The sequence below is a fragment of the Candoia aspera genome, chromosome 12 (assembly GCF_035149785.1).
Source record: "Candoia aspera isolate rCanAsp1 chromosome 12, rCanAsp1.hap2, whole genome shotgun sequence".
Classification (NCBI taxonomy): domain Eukaryota; kingdom Metazoa; phylum Chordata; class Lepidosauria; order Squamata; family Boidae; genus Candoia; species Candoia aspera.
Window position 1 is genome coordinate 6,096,367 of NC_086164.1, and position 24,833 is coordinate 6,121,199.

Genomic DNA, 24,833 nt, shown 5'->3' on the forward strand with positions numbered 1-24,833 from the left:
CATGTGAATCCAGGCATGGACTTCATCAGATTCTGTACCCCACAAAAACCTCGTCACAGAAAAACAGGCCAGGTTGTATCTCTTGATTCTATCACTTGAGAGTTGCAGATTAGAAAGGTAGTTCTGAGGTGTTTTTTTTTTAAACCTTGGGAGAAATCAGCTGTAACTGAATCAATCCACCAACTTTTTTACACTATGCAGAAGCCCTTGTTCTCAGAGCAAATTGAGAAAAATGATTCCAATAGCTGGCTTAGCAGAACTTAAAAAAAAAAAGCATCAAGGTCATTAAAAGAGCAGACTGCTTTTTCCCAGCCCAGGAATTGCCTTCAGCATTACAACACTTGCTGGTACAGACTTTCCCATAGCAGGAGATGAAATTAAGGAATGGATTATTTGCAACTCGACGTGTACAGCATACTGTACATAGGCTGAGATGGCAACTCAGCTACTTCTTGCTATTTATTTATTTTTGTGCCAAAAGATTGTTACTTCCATGTTGGTGAATGGCAAAATTCTAACTTGGTAAAGCAGTTCAGCCAGCCCAATGGTGGGTTTTTGCATCTTTTTTTAAAGGGGAGGGAGTGACAATTTTGCCATCCCGAGAGGTATCAGCCACGCCACATTACAGACGAACACAAGCACGTTCCGTACCACACATGACCAAAGGAAAAGTTTAGCAACACAAAACTGTTTATTATTTATTAAATGACACAAAATACCTAGATAACAGACTCACTCTTTTTAAAGGACATGTATTTACATTATTTACCAAAGAGACTCTCTGAACCCATCCACTTACTTATGAAGCATTGAAATCGTTTGGGTTTGGTATTTTGTTTGCATTGAAGGAATTAATCCTGACATGTCCCGTTTGCAGACGTGTGTAAATAGAACACTTCTATGCAATAAACAAGCACAATCTTAAATAGCCTACTGAAGTGGCTTCTTAAAAGAAACAGGGTTATTTTTCCCCTCCCACTGCTGCCTGTTCCCTCCCTCCCAGCAATTCCAAAGGTATTCTTTCCAAAGAATGTGTTTATACAAAAAGTATATTACATTTTTGAATGCTGCTGTACTCTTAAGAGTTTCAAACATTTGTGGAGTGGGGGGGAGGAGATGCTTTTTTGAATATATGAAGTCACTAAAAGTAAAAGTGATATTTTCCAATGCACAAAAAAAAAACATTTTGTTTTGAAGAGAAAAGGAAGGACAAATGCTGTGTTTTGGAGAAACTGACAGGAACACACATTATGCACATAGAAATGGGGGCACTCGTGGACAGATAAAATGAGCATCTGAAAGATCAATAAAGGTAAAACCACAGCTAAAGTAATCTTAACAATTATCTATTTTTTAAATTAACTATATGTACTTTGGCACCTTTGTGTATACTATAGAACAATTTTTTTCAACACCTTTGTCATTAGTTTTGAAACAATGTGGTCACTTAAACTTAAATCAGCAAAGAAAGGAAAAAATTCATTTTGTTGGGTATAAAGTTTTTGTTAAAAAACCCTCAAACTAAAACATTTATCAGCAGAAATTCTGATTTCATAGAAAGGAGGCTGCTATAAACTGCATGCAACAGGGAAAAGATTTAAAAATGTATGGCCAGACAAGCTGTGGGTCTCGGCTTCAGCCCACGGAGGGAAAAAAGGAGAAAGTATTTTTATATACATATCTATTATAAATATTTTTATGGCTCAATAAAGCAGGCACACAATGCCAGCAGAAAGAAAAGTTGCTGGCCAATATGGCTGGAAAATAGCTATTCTCATTGCTCAGCATCACTTAGGGGAAAATGGGGGAATGCTTTGGTGTTTTGGCTTACTCTGAATATTTTCTCCCCCTTACGGAGTCTCTCTAAGGTTTACTCAGGGAGGAAAAAAAAATAAGAGCCACTGCAAGGATGGGAAAAAGATTAAAAACAACACCACCCTCCTGTGATGAATGCCTGTCTCCTTGAGTTCCTAGGCTCAAATGTGCCAGCAAGACTGCTTGCTGGATAACCTGTGTGAACGGTAGAAGCTTGTACTTAAATGTCTTTCTTATGCTGGAAATATTCCTCTCCTCTTCCAGATGAGCAGGTTAGGGAGGCCATGGATGACTAAATGTTTCCACTGGGGGTTTGTGCCAGGAAGGGAGAAGAAGGCTTAAAGTGTAAAGAGATTTTCAATTCAGAGATAGGAGGATTGGGTGATTCTGGGTGGGGATACTTATGGAAAACCATGCCAAGTCAGCTCTGATGGGCCACAGTTATGATCAGCATTGATTCAGTGGTTCAGAGAGGAGATGAACACTGAATATGAATACAGTTCTTAAAGTGTTGGGGAAAAAAAGAGGACTTTGGGTGCAACGCACACAGGCAACAATACAGGATCTTCTGGCAGAAAACAAATTCAGCCCACAGATTTGGTGTAGTAAATTGAAAACGGTGAACGTAGATTGCTGAGGCTGCCGTGAGTCAAAAGCAGCATTGGGACGCTCCTAATACCTTCCTGACCTTCTCTTGGAATTGTGTGTACTTGAAGAAGACCACCGCAGACTTCACCAAGGGGCACACTCTGGAATTGCTGGATCTGCAGCTCTCAGAATTCCCTCCTAGCTGACTGGGCAATTCTGGGACTTACAGCTGTGCTGTAGTGGGAAGGGATCAGGTGGGGAAAGGGGACCATTATGTTGGGCACCATGTTAAGCAAATCCAACCCTCTCTAGGAATGGCCCATTTCCTTTCCCAGAATCCAGCATGGCTTAATGAACAGAGAGCAGTAGCATTATTTGCGCCAGTGTTTCTCAACCGTGGCAACTTTAAGATGTGTGGACTTCAACGCCCAGAATTCTGGGAGTTGAAGTCTACACATCTTAAAGTTGCCAAGGTTGAGAAATACTGATTAGGCGACAATTCTCCTACTGGCTCTGGCTATACGGCTGGAGTTCAAGGGGACCCAGGGATGCCGGTACTTCTCTGCCGTCAAGCGAAGCTGTGGTCCAACGAGAGTGCCTTTTTATTAAGACCTGTTCAATTCCTGGTCTAACAACAAAGCATATACCATTTGGTGGAAGTAAAAAACCTCTAAATTTTGTTCGGAGAGAGGGGAGAAAACATCCAGAGCAGCAATCACATTATGCCCTTGCATTCAGTCGTTTAAGAGCTTCCTTCTCTGAAAAATGAGCTTCTTAAAATCCCTCCCGACAAAAACTAACTTTGACATCATGAATTGTTTTATTTTTAAAAGTACTTACATTTGAGGATGAAGGGAGTAAGCAGCAGCCTAATTCCCTTAAGCTTTTCACAGTAATATTGGCAGCACAAATCCAAGCACTTTAGGTACGTTTTCTCGACCTTAGAAATCCAGTCAGAGGTATGCTTTTCTTTCTAACACCTACAGAACAATTTATTACGTTTAGGAACATGAGACTGGCTTTTGCGATTCTGAAGACTGCCAATCCACACAGGCTTTGTTGTCCAATAAACAAACCCAATAATTTTATATAATAGTTAGAAATTTGCATGCAGTTTAAGCATTTTTTTAAAAAAAGGCTGTAACTTGGGGTTTTGCTTTTTAATAAAAAGGTTACACATTTTTTTATTTTTTCAAAATGGGATGAGAGCTATCTGCCAAAGAGAGACTGTCCCTTTAGACCTGAAGGAAGGGATGGAATTACAGAGACCAGATACTTCCTTACAATTTTCTGCAGTTCATACCAAGTATCATGCAAAGAGTTCAACAGCATTCTTCGTAAAAATGTAACTACTACTCTTTAAATGGGCATGTAAAAGCCACTGAAAAAGACCACTCGACTATGTTTCTCCCCCCACCCACAATCCCATTATGTTGCTTTCATTCAGTCATTGGTAGTAGAAAAAGGTTAATTTAATGGGATCAACAGGCTTGTTTATCCTTCAGTAACCAAGAACATCAGTGTGCAGAAAAGGAAAAAAGGCTCATCGTGGGTTTATGCAATGTAGTTGTACTGATTGGGGTTCTCCTTGTCTCTCTCCATGTAATCTCTGTCAATTAACGATTCTATTCTCTTCTTAAGGTCAGCAGGCTGAAAAGCAATACAGAAAGTCAGAAACAATGGCTGCCTAAGGAAAAAGCAGGTTTAAAGGAATTCATGAAACACATTTTCATTTAAAAAGATACACCATACATCAGTATACAGGCAGTCCTCGCTTAACAACAATTTGTTTAGTGACAGTTCAGACTTACAACAGTGCTGGGAAAAAGACTTATAACTGGTCCTCACACTTACTACCATCACATTATCCCCTTGGTCATGTGATCACAACTCGGGCACTTGGCAACCGGTTCGCATTTATGACCGTCGCAGCATCCCGTGGTCACCATTTTTGACCTTACCAACCTGCTTTTGGCAAGCAAAATCAATGGGGAACTGTGTGGCTCACTTAACGACCATGTGGTTAGCTTAAGGCCCACAGTGATTCGCTTAACAACTGCTGCAAAAAAGGTTGTAAAATCAGGTTGGATTTGCTTAATGACTGCCTTGCTTAGCAACCGAAATTCTGGTCCCAATTGTGGTCTTTAAGCAAGGACTGCCTGTACTGGTTTTATCTGATTCTTTTTGTATGTCTTGACTTGCAAACAGAAATGTATTCATGCTTTTGATGTCTGTAAAATGTGGGCCTGTATTTATGTCTTCCTATACAAAGAGCGGTGGCGCTGCAGGTTAAACCGCTGAGCTGCCGATCGGAAGGTCGGCGGTTCGAAACCGCGCGGCGGGGTGAGCTCCCGTTGCTCGTCCCAGCTCCTGCTCACCTAGCAGTTCGAAAACATGCAAATGTGAGTAGATCAATAGGTACCGCTTCGGCGGGCAGGTAACGGCGTTCCGAGTCATCATGCTGGCCACATGACCTGGAAGTGTCTATGACAACGCTGGCTCTAAGGCTTAGAAACGGAGATGAGCACTGCCCCCTAGAGTCGGACACGACTGGACTTTACGTCGAGGGAAACCTTTACCTTTACTATACAAAGAGCTACTTTTGACTTTGTTAAATAGAAAGGCATTTTCCTGAGAAAAGCCTCTGCCACTTTAAACGAAGCAACTTAGTTAGCAATGCGGGATGTTGAAGTAATAAATGGTTTTGTTTTCAAGAACGTACTACAAGCAGCAAAGGATGGTTGTATTTGCAGAGAATTCTGGCTTATTAGCGAGTTAGCGTGCTGGTGCTTGCCAATCTAACCAGTCTGGCTAGATCTTCTTGTTAATGGGCCCAGCTAACAGTCAGACAGCTCCACGTGTGGTAGCTGCACTGTATGCCACGTAAACGCTGGTTTGTTCCTCTCAGGAGAGGCTGAAGCCGGAAATGACGATTTGTCCTTGGCTTCAGAATCTGTCCTGTCTCGAGAACAGCAACTCAGTGTTCCTAGCTTTCACTTATAAAGAGAAGCCAATGGGCATAATGAGCAATGTGTAACATGATGATGTTTGTTTGCTGATGAGCCAAAATTATGAAGAGTTCTACCTTAAACATATCCACTACTTAAGAATTAAGCCTGGACATATAAAATAAAAGTACTCTACCTTTACTGGGAATTTCAGCTGGTTGTACACTTCAGAGACAAGCAGATTGTGGGTAAGTGTCTTGCGCATTTTCATGATTCTCACTATTGCAGCATCAATTTGGTATTGGCGGTCCTGAAAGACCCTCTCTGTAGTGCTTGCTTGTTCTTCTACCTGCAGGAGTAAGAAACAATGCAAACCTTCACCTTCTAGAAGCAAACAGGAAGTCAGTTCAGCCTTTCCCAGCCTGGTGCCAGGAGGTGTAATTCAAAAATCCTAGGAGGTGTCAAGTTAGGAAAGACTGAATTAATTTAAGTTAGTATTTCATTTATGTTTGGAATGTTTAAGGTATCAGTGTTTAGGTTTTACTGGGTACCCGTTTCCTCTCATGAGGAAATCGTTGCCTCCCAAACCCATTCAGATGAGCCATCTGTATGTATCTTATTAATTAATCTGCTTTTTAAATATTTTTAATCACAGTTTTAGAAATGGCAGCCGGGGGTGGGGGGCAAGGGTCATTGCTTGTTCTCTGATAGATGGCTGTCTCTGACTGGCTGTTTCTGCTATCACAGCTGTTGTCATGAGTAAGGATGGCGAGCAGGGGGCTCCCACCCAGACTGTCAAGCGCATGAGTAGCACTGAGGAACTGTTCAGCCATTCAAAGAGACACAGATCGGGACCGCCTTAACCCTTGGGGTTTATATGGCTGGGTTTTTCCCACGCTTCCTCAGTTTGTTAGGATTCTTGTTAAGTACTACTAATAAATATTAGAGACCAAGTCATTGTCTCAGTGTGTTTCCTGGTAATCAGGACATCTGTTTTGTGAAAGCACTGACAACCGGCTGTCAGAATTGCTGATAAAGATTGCTTACCCTTCCTGCAAAAAGAAAGCTGGAGCTGACAATTGGAAAATTATACCAACGTGGTTGCCGCTATATTACCACAGATTCACGTAGGGTGCTAGGCCAGTGCCCAGGACGCTTATAAAGGTAATCCACAAGGAAAACGAATTACCGTTTCTTTCATCTGGATCTGATTGATTTTTATCCGGAAGAGCTTATGCCTGAAGTCATCATTGCAAGTGAATTTGTCTCCATCTTCCACATCTTTGCCTTTGGGGCTTTTGGTTAGCACTCGGGCCTTGCCGCAGGCTAACGACTGGAGGGTTCGCCTTAGTTCTCCATCCTCTGCGACAGAGAGAGAGACAAACACACGAAAAGGGAGGGAGACACATACACACTTCAGCATTTGAATTGGGCGTGCTCAGACGTTACAAGCAGCAACCAATACTAACCTATTCCAGTGGCTTGTTTTATTTCTTCTAAACTGAATTCTTCACTTTCGTTAAACATAAGCAGCACTAGAGTCTGGAACAAAGACACCTGCAGCTCTTTCTTGCCCTGCCAGAAAGAAAAACGAATTGAACAAAGACGACTTGGGTGTCCCTCGTGACATGAAGTACTTGCTTTAAGGATATCTAGGTCTACGCAAACAGATGCCACAGTGCTTGCAGAAATAATGTACGTAATTATTGCTGAGTTATCATTACACTAAAGATCTTATGCTCTATGTCATCCTTTCTCAACTTTTTGACCCTGGAGGAACCCTTGAAATATTTTCCAGGCCTTGGGGGACCCCTGCACATTCAGGCTCAAATATGGCCAGAAGTTACAAAATTATTATATTTGTTTCGTGGGTAGGCTTGTATCCATGCATTAACTGTGTTCTTAAACTAAAAATAATGAAACTTAGCTCTTTAATGTGAAGTTGCCCGAATTTGAAATAATTTTTAAAATAAGTTGTGATCTCCCAGGGAACCCCTAGTGGCCTGTCACGGAACCCTAGGGTGCCACGGAACCCTGGTTGAGAAACCCTGCTCTATGTGGACTTCATGCTGGACAGAAATGGTTAATTCTGCCCTCTCCGTGAAAGGGGTCGTGTTATCCAACCAACCACCACTGAGCATGAAGTCAGCTTCCTCCTTCTTACTGAATTCCAGTCCAGACATCTGGAAGGTCCTTAAGTCAGAGATTGGGTTGAAGCAACAGAGTAGGCTTTCTGGTGCAATTACATATATTATCAGGACAAACATTTAAATTCTCATTCTTGAAACAATATGTACTTAGCCCTTTTCAACCAACCCATTGAAGAGTTTCTTTTAGAAATTGGTGTTTACAGCCAACAAAGAATAACAGATTTCTTTATAAGTACGTTTCAGTTAGGCAGCACAAATGGTCCTAACTGGCCTTTGAAGTTCATTGATTTTTACAGAGTGGGGAAAATTTCCCCTTATGTATTAATGAAAGGATGTTTCACTTTATTTATTTGTCAATTTTCTCTGCTGTCCATCTCGTACACAACGACTCTGGGCAAAAGGTATCAGTGTACAGTTGACCAATAAATAGGAAGATAAATGAATAAAGCAAGTAAAGTTCAAGGGAGTGGAACACAGTTTAGGGGCCAGAAAACATTCTCAAGTAAGATTTTCTTAAGAAACTCTGATACGTCTTTCAAATCTACAAAACGATTTCCATGTATGAAAAAAGATACCACAAAGCAAATGTTACCTCTTTAAATTCAGCTTTCAATACACAGTGTCCTAATGTTGACTGCCACTGAAGTTTCCTGCCACTGTGTTTTCCCAGATAAAAAGTCTTAAATATCTCCTGCAGCTTCACCATCTAAACAGAATGGAAGTACCAATTTTAAAGATAAAATAAATCTATTACCAATTTCTTAATGTTTTTTTCCTTTCTCCACTGTCTTCACTTTTGACTCAAGCTGAACCAATAATTGCATTTTTTAAAAATCTGAGTGCCTAGTTTACTAATTCACTTTCATACTAGTATTTTATACCAAAACCAATTAGATTTACATTGTCACCTTCGGTTCAGGATTGCTAGCTTCACCTGGGTGAAAAAGGGGAGCTATAACCAAGCTGATATCTGCAATGTAAGATTCCCTTGCTCTTCCATTACTCTTCTGCTTCAGAAAATAATTTAAGAAGATTGGACTGGCCAGCAATGCCTGCCCCACAGGTGGATGGGCATCATTGGAATTATGCTTTACATTAAAAAAAAGAGAAATAGGAGAGGTTTCAGTTCTCCTTGCATCATTTTGTGGGCTGATTTTGTAGTCTCAATTTAATCAGGGAGAAGAAAACATCCTAGTCCAGCTAGTGCTGTTTGGCCAGTACCACACAAACCAGGGAAATTCTGTCCACAGGCGCTCTTTGGACAAATCACGTTTTAAATCTGAAATGCTGGCTTCAGATTCTGGCTTGTTAAGAATGAAGCAAGAGATCACAATCCAGACACCAAGGAAATAAACTGTTGACAGAAGCTTCCTAGTTTTTTCACAGTTCCTGCTACCAGGAATAAGTATCCAAACCAAGTTTTGTTTGTGTCCTTTGCATTCAAGACATTTTATTATCAGAGCATCGAAGAAGCTCACATTCATTTAATTGTGACTTTTGTTTAAATAGCCAGCCAAAAGACAGATACTACCCCAAATATTTTTTGAAGTTTCTAATGATTAAGTAAATATATTTTAATTATTAGCTAAGGTGTACTATCCTTATCTGATCCTTGAACAGCTATGGAATTCTTTCATTTCAAACGAATTGTACAGTTGTCTTACCTCTGATGGCAGGTGGACCTCCATAGGCACGTACGTAGGCCAGTAGCCCATAGTCAAGATATTCACGGTGAGTTCAATGTTACCAGGTACATTCTGATTTTGCATATACTACAGGCAGAATCAAAGACATAAAGAATGGCTATTCAGAACTACAAATACATTTGCATTATTTTCTCCAAACCACTTAGGGTGGAGTTCTTTGGATTTTCCTCATTTTATTCTCAAAGCAGTTCTAAGGGTACCTGGGAATGGCAAGGTCAGCCAGAGAGTTATATAATGAATCAGTGACCCAGTTCTTTTATCCATGACTGCCCCACAGTAACTCCACAGCAAAATATGAAGGGTATTACAAAAGAATGAAGACCGTGGTAAGAGAATAGAAAGAAGGAGCTGTAGAGAGGAGATATGTGCAAAAGGGAAACACACAATGATGGCAGACTTTGTTCTCTTACTTGCTTAAATTGTATCATAATATCTTTAGAGAGCTCCATGTCTTTAAACATTCCTTCAAGTTTGCTGGTGAAAGCAGCACCACATTCTGTAAGAGAGCAGTTATATTAAAAGCACTGTTAAAAAGCATTTCATCCTCTTCCCTTGACACCTGATATCCTGCTTATTGACAAGCTTTCAAGTGTCCTTCTGTAACCTGATGCTTTCTGTAAGCATTCTGCTTTGGGACTGATGAAGTGTCACTCTTAGCATAATTCTGATGGCAGTTACCAAATCGCTAGAGTTTATACTTATCAGTCCAACTTCAAAATAGTAGTTAGGTGTCACATCATGAATGACAGGATAGCACCCTGTAAGCATCCTAAAACAGAGGTGGGCAATCTGTTCACCTGTGACTTCAGATGCTCTGAGCTTCCTTTGACAGTATGACTGCAAATCAGTGGCAGAGTTTCCTCTAGTCTAAGGCAGAAAACATTCAAAAACTGTAGTGTGACCCCTAAAAAGCAATGATAAACAACCCTCCCAAACTCACAAGGGGGAAACAAAACAACGTAAAACAGGTTCTGCCCCTTTTGCATTATTGTTCCTGCTCAGCCTGATCCTCACACTGGGCTCTACAAAGTTTCCTATCCTTGTTTTACAAGACTGACATATTTATTGCGTTCGGAGGGACGGTGGGCAAAGGCTGTAAATGGATTTATGACCAAAATGCAATACATTTGTAGGCATTTTACCCATTCTATGCATAGGTTACAGGCTAGGAAAACTAATTTACAGGAACTTGATTTAAGACTGTAAAAGAGTTTCAGAAAGCTCAGTCTAAGACATACGATGCAGAATGTGGAGCGATTAGCACGCCTTGACTGGGATTCCCAGCCCAGTTGATCAGACACGAATCCCACAGAAGAGGAATAGAATTTATGATTTTGATTATGATGATATGATTGAGTCCCATTTTGCAAGGAGAAATGATTCATCGGTTTTGTTTTTTACATAGGGTTTAACTTTATATCAGAAAAGACTGCATATCGAAAGAGGTAAACTGTCAGGAGATTCTTCCTCAGTTACAAGTGGCATCCACACGCACAGGCACTCAGAACGTTTATAGAAGGTGAATAAAAAACCCTTACCATGTTTGAGTTTCGACAGCATGGATTTTTCAGCATCTACAGAGGCACTTTTGCCTACTAATAGTCGCTTTGCTAGATCCTTCTTGTAAAAGGCCTCAAAGACATCTTTTCCTACAGAAAACAAAGGGTTGGCTTTGACTCCTGGTCTAAAGCTACCATCTTTTAGGACTTCGGCATCAGCCACCTGTTGGCTTTAGATTGTTTTCTGGGCATCGCCATGGAAAGCCAATTCGCCCCCGCAACCCAGCCTGCTTTGAGAAATGGGGAAGGGTGGGCTTAACTGTGGCTGATTAACATAAAAACAAAGTCCTGCTCTTACCGTAGATGAATCTAAATATGATCATTATTTTATCCAGCATTTTTTCAAGCTCCTCATCAGTAGCTTCTTTGTTGCCTGCACGAAGTTTTGAATCCACATATTTAGCTGGGGAGGAAGGAAAAAAAAAATGATGCACATCTGAATGTTGGATCCAAACATTTATTCTAGATCAGAGGTAGGGAACCTAGTCTTGGCCAAGGAACAGTCTTTGGTTCACCTAACTGACAATAATTTACCCTGATTAACCCTAACTTCCTTAGGCTGGGTGGGGGTGGGGAAGGGAGTGCAACCTGCTGCCTGAAGTAACTTTCTTTCCTGCTCCTAAAGTCCTCTCCAACTGTAACTGCTGAACAGCATCAATTTCCTGCCAGTTTGGGTGGAAACGTATGAAAACTGCCGTGCTCAAAAAGTTTTAATTGACTAAACGTCACCTCCAATTTCTTCTTCTCCCCAAAACCAGAGAAAACTGGCCTCCACTTTTGCACAAGAGACACATCAAATCACTTCAGTGCTCACAAAAGCCCTTGCCCTCCTCCCCAAATGTTAAGCAAAATCCCTTGTTTGGGCACAATTTTTTACATCACTTTTGAAAGAGAAAGGCATCGAGATGCTGAATGCTGAAGCTGGGGCATTCTCTACCCTGAACACACCCTCAGGGATTTTGAGCTACGATCTACTTAATCATCCTCATTGGGAACTCCTGAAGGAATGATGCTGTACCTATGAGTTCAGCGGGTTTATTGGGTCTTTTGTTGATGAACGTTTCAAAAGCTTCTTTCATGGCATTGACAAACTTCTCGTTTTTCAAAAAACAGATGTCGATGATGTGATCCACTTTATCCTTAAAATCTAGCAGCTCTTGGACCATCGTTTTGTCTTTTTCTGGATTAATGACAATGGTGCTACCAAATGCCTAAAGGAACACCAAAAACATTAAATGACGTTGTTCCTAATACAATCAATAGCAACTTAAACCCCCCCCCCCCAAGGATTCAAAGGAAATTAGAAAGAAAATAAAGTAACAATGGCCATTTCTATTTGTATGCTAGCATCATCGTGCTGTTTAGAGAAGCATTTTGTACTTGGGTAGAAACACTTGCAAAATACAACAAGATCTTCTGAAAACACGAACAATCAGAATGTTCCATTTGGGAGGAAAATCCAATTGATTAAACAAAGATGAAAGCTTCCCACTCAAATTCCTTGGAGGAATGTGTACAAGCTAGATTATTTCAAAAGACCAACAAACTCCTCAATCCCATGATTTATGCATGTATGTATCTGTGTGAGATTAAAAAAAATGCATGCAAGAGAGGCATCTTTTGCTTTGACCTCTAAAGTTATTACTGCAACTGAATTTAAGCAAGTTAGCCAGGCACAGCTACCTTTATGTATTCGATCCACTGCTGCAAGAGAGCCTGCACTCCATTTTTGACCCTACTGAACAACTGATAGAGTAGTGACAAATCCTGAATTCGATTCTCGTCCAGCAGATGATTTAAACCTGTAAAATTAAGATAACATGATTCTAAGTTAATGCAGGCTGATTGAGACAAAACATTTCAAGCTCAAGTTTTATCCCTGAGAACAAGACACCATTTTTTCCCAAAGCCATTTTGGAATCAAAACATTTGTCAACTAAAACACTGAATTATGCACTACAAAATTCCCAAGACATGTTTTTTTTAAAGTTATTGCAGTTATGGTTTAATCAGCCATTAAAATAGGATAAAATGGACAAAAAAATACTGTGAGGATGAAAGAACTATTTATGCCTCCAGGACTTTTTTGGAGGAAGAATATTTCAAGAATAACATTTAAACAAAATGTTAACACTGCAGGTTTGATAGAACACATTCAAGGCTTTTAAGAAGGATTAAAAAAAACACTTTTCTCTCAGTAGCATTTCTGAATTTCCTCAAAAGTTCCATTGGAAGCTCCCAACTTTAATAATAAGCATGATTCCACCAATTGCCAGCTAGAGGCTGTCTGATAAACCTACTTTAGTAACTCTCTAGGAAAGGGCCACCCTGGGAAGAAGCAGTGGGCAGGGTGATGGCAAAGTGGGGAGGCCCATGTCATCTGCATGAGACAGATCAGGATTTTTCATATTTTCTTAAAGTTTGGGAGAATTATGAGAATTCTCAGAATCATGAGTGCTTTTTTTAAAAATCTGTTGAATCTATTTTGTTGTGTGCTTCCCACCTCCAAATGGTGGGCCAGAGTCACACTTATTTTCAGCAGCTGCATTACAAAGAGGATCTGGGGCTGCAGATAAAGGTCCTGAGGGCACCCCCCCCCCTAGTTCTTGCAGAAGGAGCTTTCCCTGTGACACAATCTTTTGTTTTATGGAGCACAAAACAAAGTTTAAAAGGGAAAAAATAAAGTGCCTGTCACCTGCAAGCTTTCAGCATTTTATCTGCCCTGGTAAGGTAAATAATTAAGGCTTGGCAAACATTATGATTTAAAAGAGTAGTGCTGGCAGTTAACTCTGATGCACTCAACATTGTCCTTTTGAAGCACCATATTTCCCTCAGCTATTTTCAGCAGGAGTCTGTATTGCAAAACAGAGCCAATGGCATTCCTGTGGTTCCTTTCCTCCCATAAGGAGAATGTGACCTGCAGCTCCCCTCCAGAATACAATGTCATGGGATGCGAAGCCAAAAGGGGAGGGGTCTTGACAAAATCAGCACCTGATTGGGTCATTTCCCTTCAGCTCAGGGAACAAAAGGCCCTGAAGAAGCAGTAAACAAAGATTTCTACAAAGAGAGATAGATTACCTTTCTGTAGAATGGCTGTTAAATGTTCACCTAGCAACTGTTTTTCTACAGTGGCAATTAGAGGTTTCCTACAGGAAAAAGTGTTTAGAATTACAATCCTTTTGCTCACTCTTTAACCATTTAAATTATTAAACTAATCTGAACATTGGGAATTGTCAGAGTTTATGCATCAACATTCTCCAACATTACTGTGGCCTACCCTATTTTTAAAAAAAGCCATTTTGTGTTCTCTTTATCTTTCTTGCCTTCTTTATGTAGGCAGAAAATGACCTGAAGCAAACAGCCACTGAACGGATATGCTGTTATTAGCTTTCTTTAGGCTCAGAAAGTGACATGTGGATTACTTACAACTAAACTGACAACAAAGTCAGTTTCACACACACTTCTCCAGTTAGAAGGTATACAAAGGACCCCTTGCTTATTAAGACCATTGATATACAGGGTGCTGTAGTGGGGGAAAGAGAAGCAATATAAATAAATATAAATATAAATAAATAGGGTTCTGCCTCCAGGAACTTGGGGATTCCATAGGGAAAACCAAGCAGAGGCGAGAACGAAGCACATAATCCCACACTAGCCAAAAGCAATTGCTGAAGTAGAAATTCACTCCTGCCAGGTTCAGCAAAGCAGGACAAGAGAGGCCAAATGCTTACTGAGTGCTTTGATCCAGGTAAGTTATAATCCTGTCTGCCTCTTCTTCCAAGCGTTTATTGACATGATGGAGATATTCTGGAACCTGGAAGATTGGATAAGTTATGGAGAGAATCTTAAAATAAGGTAATGGAGGTTTCTATGGAGGGGTGGGTAAGCAGGCAGTATTTCTGGCTGTTGCAGTAACTGGAGGTATGGAAGGACATCTGCTCAAAAAGTAGGAATTAGAACTGCTCATGGGGCTTCAGAGTTATTAATAAAATACCTCTCTTTCCTGCATAAGCCTCTGTCCTTCTGCGGCATATAGACGATTTGTTTCTTCCAAGAATCTGTGCTCAAAAGAATCCTGATAAATCTGAAGGGAAGAGAAATGGATAATTTCCTTTAGAATGCTCTGCCAGCCCAGTCTTATTATTTTTAGGCAAATTTGCCATAATGGACAACTCTTACTTGTAAATCCGAAAGCATGCTTAGGAGGCTGCGGAGCAGACTCCTGTCAATAGCCTCTCCATTTCTTTCTCTCTCGATCAAGAGAAGGATGCCATCAATGGTTTTGTTCTGGACTTTCTGATCGCTAATTATATGAGTCCTAAACAATTCGAGCCCCATATCCCTGAAAAGGGGGGAAGAAAAAACAGAAACACAGAGTTGGTTGTCGTATTCACTTGCTTCGCTAACGTATGGTTTAGTAAATCGATCAACAATTGGTTGGGCTTGCACAATGTGCTGATTTATAAATTGTGGCTTATAACCACAAAGGTCTGTAACACAGGCAATCCAGGAAGCCAACCCAGACATTGCAGGTTAGATCCACATGTCATTCTAACCACCATGCTGCTGTCGCATTCATTGTGACAAAAATGAATACTGAATATTCATTACAATCCTACATTTTAATGAAAATCTGGGCAGAGGGGAAATACATGTAGGAAAGAGAACAGTTTCTAGTTTTGTAACAAAGGTTCTCTATTCACTGTGAACTTGCCGTTGCTCGATTGGGATAGAAGGGAAGAGAAACTACTAATCAATAGCTCGACAAAGCATTCGGAAGTGTGAAATCAATGCTACTTTTTTCACCCTCACCAAATTGATGGCAGCATTGAATTTTGAAGAACATAGGTTCGATCCAGGAACAAAAAGATACTTCTAATCATTATCTGTGAGAGAGAGAGAGAGAGAGAGAAACCCCAAACCGTCACAAATTGACAGATTTTAAGTTCTATATTTATTGAATGAATATAATGTAAGATCATTCACCTGCCTAAATCTAGATATGTTAATTTGGAAGGGAAGGTCATTGACTTAAGAGGACTTACTTCCAAATATATATGCTAATTGGCTGCCACTGTGGAAAGTCAAACATTTCACAAAGAATTTAGAGACTGTCCTCATTCTTATAATCTTTATGGTCAATGGCAAAGATCTTTTTAATGGTTCCACAGATAAAAATGTTTCAGGATGGTGAAAAGTATTCTCAGCTGGTCTCCCATTTTCTGTCACCAGAAAGAATACTTCTAGAAGCTTTTTGCTATTGACTAACTTTCAGCAGAAAGAATTGATACAGTGGGGGAATATCTGAATCCAATTCTTAAATTTCCCAGAATATGACCCCCCCCCAATTGTTCCTAAATACAAATTACTGGAATCCTTTTTTTGACATGGTTAACAATAAACTGTCCATGAGTGGGAAGCACTTCCATTGGCATGAATGCCCAATTCTCTTCCTCTGGGGAGCCATCTAACCCCCCCCCCCATGCTACAGATGATATCCATCTTTGGATTCAAGCTGATATAACATTTAGAAAGCAAAGAAGGCTTACCATTTGTCTGCAATGGTCTTGCCAACATTTGTCTATTTTCTTGAGGAAAAGAACACTGTCCAATGAATCCATGAGGAGGCAGTTAAGAATATTTTAAAAAACAGTTGATGCAACATCAGTACCCACTTAGTGGAAGCTTACCTATTAGCTTAATATCCCACTCCCAAATGTTTAAATGTGAGTATCCACATACATATGGAAAGTTATAATAAGAAAGTACTATATTCAGTTTAATGACTAAACTGATTAGTCGGCAGGCAACATAAATTTCTCTCCTGATGAAATATTTAAGGGACTTCGTCGCTGCCAAAAGAATCCACAAATACCAAATTTCAGAATCCACAAGTACTGTTAAAATGGTTAATAGGGTTCCAAAATGCTTTCCAGTTTTATAAAATATTTATTAAAAAGGATATTCTCTGAACTGATGAATCTGTGCTTTGATATGGTCTTCACAAATCTGCCTTAATTGCTTGTACAAATTTGCAGAAATTTTGTAGGAGCAAAGATTTTCAACAGCCTAAAAAAAAAAGAAAAAAAAGAAAGAAAAGAACATGCAAGAATCCTTCTTCAAAACATTTTCTGGACACTGTATTGCACAGCAAAATGTCTTATTTAAATAATATATCACTCTCTTCCTTATTTTGCCTAACATATTAGCACTGGAGAATGCAATTTCTGTTTGCTGCATCATGCATATGAGTGGTATAAAAGCCAACAAAGACAGAGTAGGTCTCACAAGCACAGGCTTCTCAAAGCACAGCATGTTTACAAAGGAGCCACAATATTCAGCCCTTTCTTCCATTTTTTGAGATTTGAAGGGTTTCAAAGGCCAAAATAATGCCTTACATCTTGAAGATACTTAAGGTATAAATTCTCCCCTTAACAACTTGAATTTTGTTATTGTCATAATCTGTAATATGATGGTCATGCTGACTGTATAAATTGTAACATTCTTTCAAAGCTGGAAGTGTACCTTCAGGGTAAGCTGAAGGTGCTTTTGACTAGATTTCTCATTATCCCTAACCACTGTCCATGGTGTAACATGTTACCTAGACTGCTATCCTGGAGACACCAGATACCACCCTCAAAAGAAATAAAGGCTAAGTGTGTGAAATTGACTGGGATCATATTATTCTATTCCTTTATGATGATACTATGAACTCATTTCTCCTGTGAAAGCGTCAAGCCCACGATGGAATGAGACATATTAGCAGTACTTTAAATGGACATGAATAAGCTTCAGTTGGTAGAACTAAGGGAGAGTGAAGAAGTGCAACACCCAGAAGATATTTATTTATTTATTTATTTAACCAGCAGAGGAAGCAATGTGTCAAGAAACTTATGGGTTGTCACAACAGGTGTGCAGAAATACTTTGACATGTGTTAGAGAAAAAAAAAATTGCCATGGCTTAGATAATGGTGCTTAAAAAAGCATAGTTAGAGGTGGATCCATTTATCAGTTCTGCTGGTCTTCAGGAGAACTGTTTTATTTAGTGTTCAGTTACCAGCAATGATGTGACTATTTTTAACTCAAGGTATTAAAAATAGATCCAGACAAATCATGTCAAGAGAAAATGCAGCTGCTTTGCTTTCAAAATATAGCTCTGAATACATACTAAATTAAGGGGTCTGCTAAGGCCTTGACAGAATTCCATGTGTGTCTGTGTGTGTGTGTAACCATGCACACACACACACACACAGAACCTGAACAAAACAGTGAGAAAGCAAATATAATTTACCCCATTTCCCACAAACATATTAAGTTACTTGATTAGACACAATGCTAAAAGATTGTTTTAATAATAATTATACTTTACTGATAAAGTGAATACATCCCTTAATACGACTAGCAGCTCAAGGACTACTCCAGACGTTAAATGGCTTGTCAAAGGCTGCACTTCCCAAGTGGGTATGTATAGGGCCTTCTCTAGAGAGGATTCAGCTATGAAAGAGGTGCCATAAATATCTGCGAAGTTTAAGGTCCCCATTTTAACCCATAACCCACAAACGGGTCCAATTTTTGGTTCAACACATTTTGAGGTTTACAAAATGGATGCTAATGGGCCACACTTTTTTACATCTAGATCACAGTACAGTGAACATGAGATTCATACCATTTCATTTTAAATGACAATACTAAAGTTCTTATAAAATTTCAATCATTTTTTAATCTTTATTTATTCAACTTAAAAAAAAAAAACCCAGTGAAATCCATTTTTAATAGTTATGTTTTATTTACAAAAAAAAAAAAAAAAAAACAGATTTGTCTGGCCTAAGAAAATAATGCACCTATTTAATGTAAACAGTAGTTTTAAAGATCCAAAATGCCACAAAGTTACGTAATGACCCTGATGGGTTGTGAATGCACTGTTAATGTACTGCCAAAGACATTTTTAACATCAAAAATCTGTGCTTGATACCCATGGAACGTAAAACTAAAAGGGAAGATAGTATTTCTAAGAACAAGACTGAGGGCAATTTACAGACGCATGTATAATCAGATTAAGAAGTCTTAAGCAAAGTCTTAGTGGGGTTTTGAAGTATGTTAAACTGACTGCAAAAAGATTCTTCACGAACAACATCAATAAGGCTTTCCATATGCCCACCAAATCCCACTGATTTACCAGGTCTTCAGTTAAAGATAAAGTTAAATTTAATTTAATTCTAAAGTTAACTAGTAGATCTAAACTAATTCATCTAACCAGACGTAGCATTTTCTTCATTGGCCACGTTATATAATTAAGGCAATGGAATGGAAAAAAAAAAAAAAAGTAGTCCAGAACTTTAAAATAGTTATGTTCAGTAAAATTAACACATGGAAAAAGATCTGATACTTAAACCATGAAGAAGAGAAAATAAACCTGTTAATATCCATGAAATGTACCTATAAGTAAAAACTTAGGCAGTTTAGGTTGTTTTTAAAATAGAGGATTACCATAATTTTTCAGGCAGTAAAATCTTTATTATTGGGAACATTAAATATTATGATAGGAACAAGGTAAATATCAACCCCTTAATATTTTTAAACTGTATTCAAAACTTTTATATATGAAAGCAGCATGTTTTATAACAAAATTGGCCTTTGATTTTTTTGGTCCTGCTCCTTAACAAAGCCAGTAAGATACCAGAATGTGTGCTGAGGGCAGAGCTTGAAATATTTTAACATTGCTCTCTGATTTTCAAATAAGTGGTTAAAAAGGCTTAATTTTGCTAAGGAAACATCTCTATTGGAGGCTGTGCTGTGTACTTTCTTTCTTGCTCTTTTCCCAATGAAAGAGATGCACGTGCTTGACTTGTTCAGAACTAGTTGATAATGGAACATTAATGTTATTTATATTAAAAAAAATACAAGTATATGCAACATGTAGAATTGTGGATTATCTGACACTTTTGCATGTATCAGGAGTATCTGTATGAGGGGAAAAATCCAGAAGTAGGGGAGTTTTTCTCTCACTTGATCTTCCTGACCTGCCACTCTGAGATAATTCCTATGTGGGAGTCAGACCTTTACCGGTGAATTTTATTTATTGCTTAAAATTTCACACCATCTGATTTCCTACGCACAGAATAAAAGGATACCATGATAAAAACAAAGAACAAAAGATGGCACAAACTGGAAAATAACCAAAGCAAACCCTATTATTTATTTTATTTATTTTCTATCCTGCCTTTATTATTACCCAGAAGCGGGCTTCAATCATCCTTGTTAAAGGCCTGGGTGAACAGCTGGGTTCAGCTTCATAACACAATAATTTCAGCAAACTAAGATCCTCATGCAAAACTGAACAAGGACAGCCTTTATTTCTCAAAGTAGGATTTCTGTCCTGTATCCATCAAGACAATCATGGGCCAGGCCAGCACTGCATCCTTTAAAGTGTAGCGGGCATACAGACACTCAGATGGGGGACATTTCACAAAAAGAACATGATACTGTACAATTTCTACAGTGATAAAGCATGAAGATTAGCTCATAATGAATTCTGAAGATGTTCCTGTTAATTTTCTCAAGGACTATTTATCTGAGATTGCCTCTCACCTAGTAAGTGATTATGGGACCTCAGCCACATCCTAGAAAGTGGGTAAAATCCTCGAAATGGTTGCAGGTATGCAGAGGTCTACTCATGGACTGAAAGTACCTACACCAATGCTTACCTGGTAAAGCTCTTCTAAGTTGTACTTAATTGAAGTACTGTTCTGAATAGCTTCCACAGCTTCTTTCAGTTTTTGCCAGGTTTCATCTGTATAATTTTCAGGCAGTTTAGGTTTATCTGGAAGAAGACAGAAGTAATTCCTTACAGCAAAGGTATCATTTAAAGTCACAAAAACTGATCTGCTCTATCAGTTGAAAAGCCTAGTGCTTTCAAGAATTTCTTTTGGACAACCTTATAAACCAGAATGAATGTTTTTTATACCTAGAGACAAAAAAACAAACCCTCTAAATGTGATTACCAGTTTCTGCCTTATAAATAGAATAGGTATTTGTTCTTTCGGACTGTGATATCTATTGCAGGCTTGAAGGTAAAAAACTTAAGACATTTACTCTTAAAGAGCACTTCTTAAAGTATAGCAGTTATATTGGGATTAACAAAGGCCACAGAACCAATTAGATTTCAACATCCAAGGTTACTTACCCATTCCATCCGACAGCTTGAAAATTTAATGATTGACCTTAGAATTCCTGACTGCTGTTGGCTACTGATTATTCCTTAAAATTAAAATTTGAAAAGCATATGAATAAAAGCTTTTCTTTAATTTGCTTTATCCATAACTGCCCTTGGTGATAGCTCAAATGCTTCAAACCAATGAACAAGTCAGTAATCTGTTTCTTAGTGAGGATGCACCAGTAATAGTATATTGTATTAGTACAGAATTCTGATCTTCATTCAAGATTTTTTTTTAATGCAACACTGTAGAAGTATGCTATCTACTTGAAGATTTCTTCCTTATGTCTTGCCACAATCTCTTGGATCAACTTCAGAATGCCTTAAGTACGTAATCTGTTCAGCATTAAAATCACAAGTTCTTCTTGATTGTTACTCAGCATTATTTTAAAATATAATAGAGAAAATCAACCAGGGATAGCTGATTATCCTGGCTTTCAATAGCAGACTGTACATGATGTATAATTTTCATTTAGTTTACATAAATCAAAAAAAGCGAGAAGTAAATTGTTTGTCAGCATAAAACTGATCTAACTTATGAACTGAATTATATGCTAAAATTATCCTTAGCAACCGAAAGCAAGGAAATGTACAAATTGTTTACAAAAGGCAGAAATTGTTCTACATAGCTCAATGTTAAAGTTGTCAAATAAAAATTCATTATATTTCTTAGGCTAAAATTACAAAAATAAGGTATGCCTGGGCAATTTTTAATAGACAAAAGTTATTTAACAGAGACAGCCAGTACATTATACAATGCTTTTATTACCTGAAATAGAGTTACAAAACAAATGTAGGTTTAATTCTTTTAGAACCAAGAACTATATAGGAGGGAAGTAATACAATGTATGAGAAACATATTTAAAATGTCAGTTTATTTCACATAATGTTCAACATAGTATCTTTTGATTAAGAAAAGCTTGTTTAAATCTGTCTTAAGAGATCGTCTTAAGGATTCCTCCTAGGGTACTTGACACTTATGTATAGTGTCAAGTACCCTAACTCTTTGCTCTTCAGCTACACAGCTATAGGAAACTAACAAAGAATCCAAAAGTGTTTATTTGCCTCAACTCCATTCAGAGGATCACAATATCCACCTATCATTTCATTCCATTTTTTGAACATTTTGCCAGGATAATTTAGCCCCAACTCAGGACTTAAACAAACATCAAACCCTCCCCACTCTCCAGTCAATTCTGCATGATTTTTCAGTTCAACAAGGGCAAGTTGCTGCTGAGGACTATTAAAAAATCCTCTGCTTTCTTTCTGCACCAGTTTAGGGGATGACCTCCTGTTCATTTCAAATCTGTAGCAATGACTAGTATAGACCCAGTTTGGTGTAGTGGTTAAGGCACCAGGCTGGAAACCAGGAGTTCTAGTCCTGCCTTAGGCATGAAGCCAGCTGGGTGACCTTGGGCTGGACACTCTCAGCCCCAGGAAGCAGGCAAGGGCAAAGCACTTCTGAAAAACTGCCAAGAAAACAGCAGGAACCTGTTCAGGAAGTTATCAGGAGTCAAAAACTGACTCAAAGGCATGAAATAATAGTAACAATAATTTTAAAAAATGACTAATATAATAGACGTGTGGGAAAGCACGCTGATTGTAGAAAGAGAAAACAGTTAAGTAGTTTATTTTTGTACTACTCTGCTCTAATGCAAACTAGAACTCTACTGCACAGATTCTCATATCTGAGTTGGACAAACTATGCAAGACAATATCCAATTGTCTGTAGAAAAGGATTATAATTGTTCCCAAAACTTGTAAGTAAGCGAAGTAGTTTCTTCAAGCTGCCATTAATATCTATATATTTAAGGAAGCCAAATAGTTCACCTAAGCAAGCAAAGTAGTTTCTTCAAGCTGCCATTAGTAGCTCTATATATTTTAAAATATATCCTTCTGTCTCTTTTAAAAATTCATGATTCTGCCATACTCTCCAGCTACAGGAAAAAAATAGAAATCCTATCAAGGGTGTACAAACGAAGGGAGACTAGCCCCATCCTCAACGGTTCCAGCTGACTGCTATCCAACAAAAGGGCTAGAATGCAGGTGAGAAAGAACCCCGTCCACTTCCCCAAAATAACTAGGTTTGAACCTCTGAACATGTCTTCCTCCCATATAGGAAAACTAGCTCCTTTGAATGCAGGCAGAAAACCTGCCACACTTGGGGATAAAGCTGCAGAGGGCTGAATCTCATGGCAGGGGCTACTGTGAAAATGTGCCTTACCCTGCAATCTCCCTTCAGATATAGATGCAAGAGATTACGAATGACAGCAGCAGGTTACCTTTAAAGTTCTTGATCACTAACTTCTTGGCTGACCCAGGTTTACTGTTTGCAAAACTGGAGACTGTGGAGGAGGCAGCTTTGGTCAGGCCATTTGCGTGATGCCCCACAGCTGAGGAAATTAAGAGGCTTTTGTTTTTGAGCTGCTGGTGCTGCTGCGAAGATGCAGCAGGTGATGATGAGGACGACGAGGAAGACTCTTCGGCCATCTTCACATCAAGTCCAATAAAATCCAAGGAGTCCTCAAAGCGCAGCTTCTTCTGCAGGTGATGGTTGGAAGAAGCTACCCCTGAGGAGGAACAGGAGGCAGTGGAGGCGGTGATAATGAGAGCAGGCAAGGATGAACTGCTGTTTCTAGAAAGAAGGGACGAACAGGAGGAGATGGAGTCAACTTCTTCTTTCTCACTACTGTTGCTATTACTATTTAGCTTTCTCTTCTTGGTGGAGGAGGAGGAGGAGCTGCTGCTACCATCCGTGGCAGGTCTGACCTCCTGAGCTGCTGCTGCTGGGGGGTTGGGGGAAGTGAAACCTGTGGGAAACATGAACACCACAGAGGTGAGCAGGCTGAAGGGCATCAAATCCTCCTGGTGTGACAGACACGCAGAGAGGGGCGGGCGCAGAGCTGGTCACGGAAGGTCGCTGCCTCGTGGTCGGGGTCCAAAGGGACAGGCGAGGCCTCCTTCCCCGCCGGTTCCACCTTCCTCCCCTTTCTTCCCTCTCGCGAGGGGGAGGGAAGTGCTTATCCGTCTCCCCTTCGCCTTTCGGGTGAGTGTCCCTCTCGCGCGCTGTTAGGGACCCCCGACGGGGCGGGTCCCTCTTCCCTACCCCGCCCCCGACTCTGGGAGGCCTCGCTCGGCAACTCTGCCCCTTCCTCAGCGAGCAGAGGGGGAAAGGGTCCTCTCGGTCTCTCTCGCCCGAGGGCCGCCCCCTTCTCTCTCTCGCCCGGTCTCGGGGAGAAGGGGGTCGAGCTCCCTTCCTCCGCTCTCGCTCGCTTCCCCGCCGCCTCTTTCGCGGCCCGGAGAGGGGAAGGAGGGCAGCCGGGCGAGGACCGCAGCTTGTTATTGTCAATACTAGAACGGAGAAAGCAGGGGGCCTAAAGATGGCGGCATATCCGGCCGCTCGGCATGCCGGGAGGCCATCCGTCCGGAAGCGCTGCCAGGAAGCTCGGAAAAGACGCCGTGTCGCCGCCCGCCGCCGCGCTCGGGCAGGGAGGCCGGGAGGAAGCCGCGGGGGCCCGGGGAGCCGGGGGCCGGCCTACCGCTCCTTCCTTTTCCCACCCGCCTCCCCTCCCAGGCTCCATCCCCCGCCTCACCCCGCTCCCTGGCACCCACTTCCCCTCTGCCCTCTGCCCTACCGGAAGTGATTGTGTCGCCGGGCGGCTGCTGAAGCGGCGGGTCCCTCGAGCGCCCAGCCATAGCGCCGCGCTCGCGGGCCGACAAGCTGGCTTTGCGGCGCGGCGGCGGCGGCCGCTCGGAGCGCTCTTTACGGCGAGAGGAGGCGGGGCGCCACCGAAGGCTCGCCGGCTCTCGTAGCGGCTCCTCGGCCTCCTTTCGCTCGGCGTAGTCCCGATGGC

The 24,833-nt window shown here is 40.3% G+C and overlaps 1 protein-coding gene across 2 annotated transcripts; it reads right to left on the reverse strand.

Moving 5' to 3' along the window:
• Window positions 1–672: 672 nt before the first annotated feature.
• CUL4B (cullin 4B) lies at window positions 673–24,723 on the reverse strand. Of its 2 annotated transcripts, none has more exons than XM_063313656.1 (21): window positions 24,615–24,723; window positions 23,262–23,789; window positions 20,471–20,586; window positions 16,732–16,835; window positions 16,316–16,385; window positions 15,579–15,652; window positions 14,946–15,108; window positions 14,761–14,850; window positions 14,498–14,580; window positions 13,845–13,912; window positions 12,450–12,568; window positions 11,785–11,977; window positions 11,065–11,169; window positions 10,746–10,856; window positions 9,618–9,703; window positions 9,166–9,273; window positions 8,094–8,207; window positions 6,821–6,926; window positions 6,541–6,713; window positions 5,548–5,700; window positions 673–4,053 (listed from the first exon to the last, which is right to left on the reverse strand). In XM_063313656.1, the coding sequence occupies exons 1-21, from the start codon at window positions 24,673–24,675 to the stop codon at window positions 3,958–3,960; spliced, it is 2,721 nt and encodes a 906-aa protein (XP_063169726.1). In that variant the 5' UTR covers window positions 24,676–24,723; the 3' UTR covers window positions 673–3,957. The 2 variants fall into 2 exon arrangements, with proteins under 2 accessions (XP_063169726.1, XP_063169727.1); XM_063313657.1 differs by having other exon boundaries at window positions 23,262–23,614; window positions 24,615–24,697.
• Between the last annotated feature and the right edge of the window lie 110 nt (window positions 24,724–24,833).

What these genes read in the sequence shown, in the direction of transcription:
- CUL4B (XM_063313656.1), bottom strand. Translation starts at nt 24,675, where the DNA reads ATGGCTGGGCGCTCGAGGGACCCGCCGCTTCAGCAGCCGCCCGGCGAC. An exon ending in AAGACCATTGCAGACAAATG is followed by an intron (nt 15,653 to 16,315) that starts GTAAGCCTTCTT and finishes TCTCTCTCACAG; the next exon opens with ATAATGATTAGAAGTATCTT. An exon ending in TCAATGCTGCCATCAATTTG is followed by an intron (nt 15,109 to 15,578) that starts GTGAGGGTGAAA and finishes CCCCCTTTTCAG; the next exon opens with GGATATGGGGCTCGAATTGT.